The following is a 9,788-nucleotide window of genomic DNA, read 5'->3' as shown; positions in this document are numbered from 1 at the left end:
CTCGTTCTCGTCGTTCCATAGCTGGGGGACTCGGAATGGGGAAATGAGGAAAACGATAAAAAAGGGAACGTATAGCGCTTCGAGCGAGAGGGGCGAAGCAAGAGCAAGAGAACTGAACGTTTGGAACGATCGACCGCCAAATAGAGATTACGTCTTCTCTGTGCTTTTAGTATATCTCGCTAATATAAAAAAAAGGCACTAAAATATTACTTGGAGTATAAACCAGATAGAATGCTTTAGCCAGATGCATTTTATTCCTGTTCTAACAAAAAAAAATTATCTGTACTTTAGGAGTCAGTGTTTGAGATCGTGCAGATCAAAAGAAATTGTTTCCGGTCGTATGATGTGTTGTAGGAGTACTAACAACCATTTGTAATGCTGGAAGTTCCATCCCAAAGAATCATGATGCCGGGAGGATCATCTGACGGAGAATCTGGTAGAGAGCTCCTAGGTATCCCTTGTCCTGCTCTTCCTCCGGCAGCCTCACCATGTTCGCCACCTTCTCAAACTTCTCCCGCGCCAGGGCCACCTCCGCAGGCGACGCAGCGGCCGACACCGAACCCGGCAGCGCACTCAGGTTCTTGTGGAGCTCCGGCGGCGACAGCGCCCACTGCATCGCCCAGATGCAGAGGGGTCGCATGTAGTGCAGCGACCGGTAACCGCCGCCGCCTTCGGCCGTCCACGCCTCGGGCGTCTGGAACGCGTACCCGTACCCGTCCCTGCCCCACCCGGCGTCGTGCGCGCCTTTGGCCGTCTGGAACGCCGCCTCCGGCATGCCCTCGTGGATCATGGCGGCGGCCACGCCGTAGGTGACCCCGGGCCAGACCTCCTTGGACTGCGTCGACGACGTGTCCACTGCGCCGTCCGGCCGCATGCCGTTCACCGCCCCCACCGCGCCGCCCTGCACCCGCATGACGTTGTAGTCCAGCACCGTCCCCAGCGCGCTGCGAGCCTTGTCCTCCTCCACGATCGGGTCGTGGAGCATGTAGGCGTTGAGCTCGAACCAGGGGTCGGCGAGGCCGAAGTCGTGCGGCACGGCGCCGAGGACCTTGCGCGGCACGGTGGCGCCGTCGAGGGTGTGCATCGAGCGTGGGTCTTGATGGAGGACTGCCCGGGCGAAGTCGCGCTGGAGGCTGAGCTCGATGGCCGGGAAGAGGGAGAGGAGCGCGAAGGAGGCGTAGAAGTGGACGTCGTAGGTGTTCCACATGTGGTACTCCATCCCCTCCAGGTAAAGAAACTGCCCCACGTTCTCCTCGCCGTCGTCCAGCAGCGCCGTGCCGAAGCATGCCTCCGGCGAGTCCTTCAGCCTCTCCTCCGCCGTCGCCATTGCGCGCAGCATGCCGTCCACCGCGGTGGTGCAGCTTTCGCCGTCGGCTTGAAGACTGAACCCGTTGAGGGAGAAGGGCTCCATCGTCGACGTACCTGAGCTTGACCTTGACGAAGCAAGCCCGGTCTTCCTGGGAGGCATGCCATCTGTGACAATGAACAATTTTTATTTCTGATTTTGAACCACTGTTAGAGATGGATTTGTGAGTGTAACTGGATCACCATAAATCACCTGTCCAAATGGTGCCTCCAGCATTGAGATAGTAGAGCTCGTTGAAGAGTGCGACAGGATACCTGTACAAAAAATGAAGATTATGTCATCAACTGTTCCAGCATGAAGTAGTTCTCTATTGCTGATCAATTCAGACATCCAGTAATTATAGCGGCGTTGAGTTCAGGTTCAACTCCTTACCAATCAGGCAGGGTCTTGTCCTCAAGAACAGGTCTCTGCCACTCATCGATCAGAGACTCCCATTTCATGTGTTCTGCACGCATAGAGCAGTAAAATTTTCAGAAACCTTTGATCTCTTTCCTCGAGAGTTCATGAATCTTCATCGGCTCCTATGAAATCTCACCAAGAAGGGCGTCATGAACCAACTGTTCCGCCGCCGCGTCTCGATCCAGGCCGAGGAACTTGGTGTACCTCCGGTGGTAGGTCCTCCCGGCGGGGAACTTCACCTCGGGGCACGACCACGACAGCGCGAACGACACCTCGCGCGTGCCCCCCGCCGGCACCGTCGTCGTCGCCGCAACCGCCGCGCCGATGGACGATCCGGGCCTCGAAGACCCTCTCGGCGCCGCGCCGGCCGCGTCGCTGAATGAGCCGCGGTTCTTGACCTCGGCCCACATCTCCTTCGCCGTGAGCTGCTCGCCGCCGCCGGAGCTGGACGGGCCCATCGCGAAGGACGGGCAGCAGGTGACGCGGACGTCGCCGGTCTCCTGGGACGCGATCCCGAATGTCACCGGAGGGTGCCCGCCAGCCGTCCTGTGACGGAGGAGGACGCCATTGACGCCGTCGCGCGCTCTGGACGCAGCAAGGAAGAAGACTTTGTCAGAGAGATCGCTGCCTGTTACAACACGGCATCAAACAAAAATTCCATGATCGTTACTTCATTCTGGAGTTGGTGTGATTGCCAGTCAATTCTGATGTCCCGCCGACTGAATTCTACATGAAGACCAACCAAATTAAGGTCAAATCTTGTGTTCAAAGATGATGTGTCTGTTCTGAGGAGCAGAGTGTTGGCTTGAACTTACTGCCCATGTGAAGAGCAATGTGACATCTGCAGGTGTGCTCGCAGAATTTTCCACCTGGTGCATTGCAAGCATCAGAGTTTCAAATAAAAGTAACCGCTGAACCACAGGGCAAATTCTGAACGACAAGTGATCTTGATTTCAGGGTCTAGTTTGCAGGTAATTGTGCTCCGAGTGTTTAGACCATCCCATTCTCACGTTGGATCATTGGATTAATTTGATAAGGAGAAGAAAATATACCGTAAAAGTGAAAACCGCAACAGGGAAGCTGCTCTCCTTGTAGTTATGAGGGATGAAAGGCGATATCTGACGACAAGTGATCTTGATTTCAGGGTCCGGCTCACCTACGTTGCAATTGCTGAACCTTTTCAAACAACCTTATCGGCTAATTGACATGATTTCTCAACAACTATCTATCCGGTAAAATGTCATAATCAAACAATGCAAAAAGTTACCTTCATATGTTGTCCAAGATCTTGGAAACAAGCCATGATAAGCACAGTTCTTATCTTTCAGATTCCAGTCCCAAGACCCAATGCCATTTTTATCTATTCCCCTACAAATTTGCACAGAGAATTATATCTAGCCTATTCAGATGAGTGAGATGAAGGTGAGCCTTATCTGAATTTCTCTGCTTACTTGAGGACATCGGCATTTGGTGAAGACAATATTGTTGCATATCTCTTCCCACCAGGACGGGAAACGAATGCCTAGACAAGGGAAAAGTGTTCAGATATACTTATTTTACAGTTAAGAGTACCATGAATGAATATGTAAAAGTTGATTACGGAAAACTGATTGGCTAGGACAGGCTTCTGTTCATAAACCCTCGGGAATATCTGGAAATGTTGAAAGTACCCTCTGTAGCTTCTCCCTATGCTCCCTGAACTGAAAAGGAAAAGAAAATGTGGCTTGAACAAAATTGTCATCTGAATTCCAACCAGCTCAGAAGCATGCAAGTTTCAAATTGAAATTAAATCCTAAGACATGGAAGTACTTACCCTAGCACGCCAAGGGGTACCCCACGGTAGCAGTTGTCCATCCATTTCTTGAATGGGTCATAGACCGAGGCCTTTGCGAAAGCAGACAATTTTGTTCAACGAGTTTGGAGATTACTGACTAGACAGAATATACAATTTTCACTTGTTGTAGAAGGGTAGCTCACCTGGCCTTTCGCGGTTGCTTTGATGTGTAGTCCAAGCACTTTAACAATCAAGGGCATCTGAAGTACCACCAGGATCATGGCCAATGTTAGTCAAGCAAAGGAAGTATTCACTCTTACTGAATATGAAGCCCAAGAGTTACACCACTACGGCAGCCTATGCTGGAGTGCTTACGATTGTCATGATATCCGTCATGGTCATACTGAACATTGCAATCTTCTTGCCTTCATCTTCAAATTTCCTCTGCCAAGTTCTCGCTGGTGGCTTCGTGCAACCGACGCGCGAGTATGCCTGAATGCAAGCACACCCATGTCATATTAGCTAGTCTGCTTGCGAAACTCATAATGGGTGAAAGTTTAAACGATCAAGGATATCTTGGCACATCATGGAAGAAACAGTTTCTTAAAAAGGGAACACCCGAGGTGAATAACCTTTTGCTCTAATTGAATAGCCTAAACAAGTCTGGTAATTCCACCAAATGAAGAAGCCAAATAACCTAATGGAAGTGTTCTCAGAAGATACCTTTGTTTGCTCCACCTCTGCACTTCCCATCTTCAGAAGACAAGCAGCTATCTGGTTTGGGATAGATAGACATGATCAAGCACAACAAGAACAAAATCATTCGACTTACCAAGATAAAATGAAAACCATCTAGAATAAAGAACGAGGACGACTAGGGAGATTACCTGAACCTGAATTGCTCTGCTCTTTTAGGAGATACTCAGCTTTCCTCTTTTTATATAGAACTTAGGAGCAAGAAGAGGAAGAAGGAGGGTGAGTCGGCATCCGAGTCAGATGTTTTACCTTTCTCCGGAGGTGCGTGGAAAAGTAGGCATGTCACACTCGTCAAAGTTGTTGAGTTTTTTGGATATTACGAATCAGCTGTGGGGTCGGCTCACTTAATTGTGTCCATGCTCCCAATCGGAAGGCTCGCTGACCTTTCTTTTGGATGCTTTTGCGACTTTTGCGATTTATATATTAGCCTTATAGTTGTACAGTTTCGGACTGCAGTTGCAAAGTTGAACCCACATCATGTCGAAGGAACAGAGTTGTTTTCTTTTACAGACAGAAGGAACAAAGTTTTGTTGACAATAGCTCTAGGTGGTCAAGTACATGACTAGCGCTAGAAGCATCATTGATATGCATTCTTGATTTTGCCAATTACACCATGAATATGATGTTCTTCGATCTATATTACCGGCATTCTATAACGATCGAGTAATGCCCATAAATGAATTTAATATCCATACTATACATTTTATACGGTTTAAGGCTTTTTAAGTGGACTAGTATTGTAGCGCGACTGTTAATATAGCAAGATCAAGACAATAATAATTACAGCCGGCTTAAAACCTATATGAAAATGGAGAAACGATTCTAGACGTGATTGTGAAGGGACGGCGTCGAAATAAGAAATCCACTGGCCGGCGTACTTGGTATGGAATATTGTACTCTGAACTGAAATGTGTGCTGTTGTACTCAATTAGCAGCCACGGAAAGCGGTCGACCGTCAACATCCATGGAAAGTCTACCTCGCATACTGTTGGTCCAAGTATTTCAGCAGACCCGAATGCAGCCGGACGAGATACGTATGCTAAGGTGTTTGGTCTAACAAGCAACTGCCTCGTGTAGTATACTAGTATTCATGGCGGCAACGTGTCATCTACAAGGACGGCAACGTTTCTACTCGGCCACTACCCCTAGGTTTCCGCTACCGACTACTCTAGGCGCCCCTGCACATTTTGTTCTCTCATAGAAGATTCTAAAGGCTCTCAACAGAATCCGCAACATTTTATTGTCTCTTAAAGATTCTTAAAAAAATCCATATACATATTTAACGACCATGACGATGTATGCGCTAAAAAATGCATCCGCATTACCCCACGCAAATGATCATCCTGGACCGCATGGCGTCCGCGGGCTGACGCAAACGGACGCGTGTGGATATTTTGGACGTTCGAAATGCATCGGCCCATTGGAGATGCCCTAACTTCACTCTTTTTTGACTATTCTATATTGCCGGTAGCAATTAACAGTGTTACAGAAACATTGGATGAATTTTTCCAAAAAAATGTATTCTCTTTTTTACATAAAAACTATTTAAGACTTGTTTAAATTTAGATATATTTAAATACTAAATAATATATCTAAATTTTATTTACGGATAACTGAGTTACGTTCGTGGTTAAGTGAAACTATACCGGTATCCCAGAAGGGGTATACCGGAATATGCTAAGAAGATACCGGAGTACCGGCACGGGCTGAACTGTAGCACGTCGGCAATCTGGTCAAAGATTCCCTCAAGGACTAGAGGACAAGGATGAGCGAAGCACATCAGCTTTAATCGAAGCTCTGAAGCCAAAGCAGAAGATGCCGTAAAAACTACCGGAGGATGTCACCGTTGCTGATTAAAGACATACCGACGTCACCTGCCGCCAAAGAGGCTTTGTAAAATAGTTTGTCTAGTCAAAGATGTCATTAGGGTTTCTTCCCTTGTAAGTCACCCTCTCCCCTATATAAGTAGAGGGGGCACACCCCTGCACGGGACGATTCAGAAGTTCACCAGAGAGATCACTAGCTAGCAGTAGAGAGGGAGAGCTTGTACAGTTCTTCTTCAACTTCAGGCCAAGGCCAAGTTCTTCAATAAAGATACCGGTATTCCATCCGGAATCCATCCTTCTGTTACCAAAACCCTCCCCTGAATCCTCTAGCGCACATTCGGCCCCAACTTAAACCATCCCATGGCATATGTCTGTTCACCACGACGACAATGGTCTAGCACCCGCCCTGCCACCTCCGCCTCCGCAACCTCCCGGTCCATCTGCTTCGCCTGAAAGGCGTCGGTGGCTAGCTGCTTGTCCATCTCCGGACGGACTTGGCGGCACAACTGAACTACTTGATCCCAGCTAAGGTTGTGCTCGGCGATGGATGGATGCTATGGTTTAGGTTGAGGTGTGCCCGTCACCCCCGCGGTGTCCACCATATATAGCCACGGCGGGGCGGGAAACGGAGTTGCCGCGCAGGTCGGTTCCCACGCGCGTGAAACACCGGCGAAACACGCCAATCTGTTGGGCAAGCGCGGGAACGACCGTTGTCGCGCGGGAACCAGTAATCGCCGGCGGCAGGGCCCGACGGGACGTTAAACCGTCATTAACGACCTTGACGATGTATGCGCTAAAAAATGCGTCTGCTGTACCCGACGCAAATGGTCGTCCTGGGCCGTACGGCGTCCGCGGGCGGACGCAAACGAACGCGCGCGGATATTTTGGACGTCCAAAATGCATCGGTGTAGATGCCCTAACTTCACTCTTTTTCGACTATTCTATATTGCCGGTAGCAGTTAACAGTGTTACAGAAACATTGGATGAATATTTCCAGAAAAAAACGTACTTTTTTTTCATAAAAACTATTTTAGACTTGTTTAAATTTAGATATATTTAAATACTAAAAAAATATTTAAATTTTAATAAATCTCAAATGAATTTAATAAGACATAGGGAGGGAGACAAGTTTAATCAGGAGGAGTGAGGAAGTACACCGTATTAGGAATGCGCTAGTTTAGTCGATCAAAATCAACCGAAAATGGAAAAACGTGCGCGGGCATTCTCAATTTCTCACTGACAGTATTGCGATTGCAGTGGTTGTGGTTCGTCTGAAATCTCCATTTAAAATTGATTATTCATCAAATTAACAGTGTTACAGAAGCGTTGGATGAATTTTTCCAAAAAAAAAAGTACTCCCTTCATTTCACAAAATTTGTTTGAGACTTGTTTAAATTTAGGTATATTTAAATACTAAATAATATAGATATGTTTAAATTTTAATAAATCTCAAATACTACGATATTAGGAATGCGCTAGTTCAGTCGATCAAAATCAACTGAAAATGGAAAATCTTGCGCGGGCATTCTCAGTTTCTCACTGAGAGTGTCGGGATTGCAGTGGTTCGTCTCAAATCTCCGTTTGAAAATTGATTAGTCATCAAAGAAATCGATTGAAACATGGCTGTAGGTAGAAATCGAGTCAATCTTGACAGACGAACTCATCGTCAGCAACAAGCCGCGCGAGCGCCTCCGGCGCGAGGCACACCTCCAGCCCCATGCTCCCGCGGCCATCGCGTCCCTCGTACACGGTCACCCTACCGTCGACCTTGTTCGCGCCGCCGCTCCGCACGGCCACCGGCGCGCCCCACCCGAAGTCGTTGCCGTACGCGTCGAACCGCGGCGAGTTCCCGGTCACCACCATCGCCGGGTTCCAGAACCCCGCCAGGTACGCGAACCGCGGGTCCAGGTGCCACGACGACAGCGACCCCACCATCGCCGCCTCGTCGAGGGACGCGACGGCGCGGTTCAGCAGTCGCGCCGTCCAGCCCAGCCCGTTGTGCGTGATCTCGCCGGCCGTGGCCCTCGCCGTGGCGCGCACCACGGCGTTGCCCGCGTAGGCATGCGGGACGTGCTTGACGCGGCCGCGGCACCCGACGAGCACGGTGTACGTCGTCTCATCCGCCGGCGAGAGGCGCCGGGCGCGGGACACCGCGCGCCACACGTGCGCGAGCAAGGACTGGAGCGATGAGATGGGAGCGGAGCCGGCCGCCTCGGCGTTCGCTCTTGCCTTCAGGTTCTTGATGCGCTCCGCGGAGAAGTGGAAGAAGCACTCCTGGACCGGTGGGCACTCGAACCGCCGGACGATGTCGTCCAGCTTGGCGAAGGGCAGAGGGACCGGAACAGGGCAGGCGTCCGGGAACCACCGCTGGAGCACCGGCGGCGGCGTGGAGATCTCTGCGTCGGCGCCGGTCCGGCTCATCTCGGACCAGGTGTTGAAGAGGTGCCAGAACGCGGTCCCGTCGGCGACGCCGTGGCTGAGCGACATGGCGACGAAGACGCCGTCGGCGAGCTCGGTGACCTGCGCGGCGAGGACGGGGCGGGATCCCGCAGCGGCGTCCGCGCCGACGAGCCCGTCGAGCGGGAAGAAGGACCAGACCACGCGAGGGACGTACGTCGACGCGGCGACGTCGGCCACGGTGACGCCGGGCGCCACCGCGTGGACGAACTCGGCGCCCTCGCCGGTGCAGCGCAGGGAGACGGCGACGGTGCCCTCCTCCTGCCGCTCGTCGACGGCGAGGCGGCCGGCGAAAGGGTAGAAGCGTCCCAACGCGCGGGCGAAGGACGACGCGAGGCGCCCGACGAGAAGCTCGCCGCGGTCTCCGGTGGGGGGATTGGGCAGGAGGACGCCCTTCTGGATGTAGTCCACGGTGAGCATCTGGAGGTCCAACGGCGTCAGGTGCACCGTCTCGCCCTTGAGCTCCAGCGCGCTCGTGGCCTCGCCGCTCCGCGACGGCTGGACCGTGCGGCGGGAGACGACGCAGACGCCAGCAGAATCTTCGAGTGCCATGGATTATTCGGGAGATACCGAGATACAGTAGAGGTACTATCTAGGTTCATGAGTGGATCACCTCAAGTGAATCGTTCAAGAAAATGACCTCAAGTGGAGTGCTCGTTTTGACCAGTTAATCTTTTTTTTACTAAAAAGTTAGAGCCTCTCTAGGCTCGATCTACTCAATCTACCGAGAACGAACACGGTAAAAATACGTCAGCGGCTTTTTGCTCAATGATTTAAAATTTTGATTTTTTAAACTCTAAATAACTTTAAATTTTAAACACTTTTAAAAGTGATCATTTTTATAATTTGAATTTTAAGAAATATCGGTTGGAACATCACTTGCAACAGGAAATGTCTAAGTTAAAAAGTCTTAGTTACAATACACTTGCAATTGGATAAAACTCTCAGTTGCCTACAATTGTAACTTACAAAAGTCTCGATTGCATCTATACTTGTACCTGGAGAAAGTTTCGGCTCCAATCACACTTACAATCGAAAAGTCTCGGTGCACCCACAGTTGCAACTAGAAAAAGACACTGTTGCAATTGCACTTGCAACAATAAATCACACTTGCAACTGAAAAAAGTATCAGCTACAACTCCATTTGCAAGAAAAAATATCAGTTATAACTAGAAAAATCTCAGTTGCAACCCTAGTTACAACTGCAAAA

General features: G+C 50.1%; 2 protein-coding genes across 2 annotated transcripts; both read right to left on the bottom strand.

Annotated features, from left to right (window-relative positions):
- Positions 1–220: 220 nt before the first annotated feature.
- Positions 221–4,483, bottom strand: LOC124691120 (non-lysosomal glucosylceramidase-like). The gene is made up of 15 exons (XM_047224400.1): positions 4,427–4,483; positions 4,263–4,313; positions 3,915–4,031; positions 3,743–3,799; positions 3,579–3,649; positions 3,366–3,465; positions 3,217–3,287; positions 3,033–3,133; positions 2,818–2,921; positions 2,581–2,634; positions 2,436–2,491; positions 1,902–2,350; positions 1,739–1,811; positions 1,559–1,620; positions 221–1,473 (listed from the first exon to the last, which is right to left on the bottom strand). Exons 2-15 carry the CDS (start codon positions 4,290–4,292, stop codon positions 401–403), a joined length of 2,418 nt encoding a protein of 805 aa, XP_047080356.1. The 5' UTR covers positions 4,293–4,313; positions 4,427–4,483; the 3' UTR covers positions 221–400.
- Positions 4,484–7,755: 3,272 nt separating this feature from the next.
- LOC124683284 (uncharacterized acetyltransferase At3g50280-like) lies at positions 7,756–9,130 on the bottom strand. The gene has a single exon (XM_047217839.1). The coding sequence runs from the start codon at positions 9,128–9,130 to the stop codon at positions 7,763–7,765; it is 1,368 nt and encodes a 455-aa protein (XP_047073795.1). The 3' UTR covers positions 7,756–7,762.
- Positions 9,131–9,788: the final 658 nt, after the last annotated feature.

Source organism: Lolium rigidum, chromosome 1 (genome assembly GCF_022539505.1).
Source record: "Lolium rigidum isolate FL_2022 chromosome 1, APGP_CSIRO_Lrig_0.1, whole genome shotgun sequence".
NCBI lineage: Eukaryota > Viridiplantae > Streptophyta > Magnoliopsida > Poales > Poaceae > Lolium > Lolium rigidum.
Note: the sequence above shows the minus strand (reverse complement) of the source record. Positions and strands in the feature narration are given on the sequence as shown.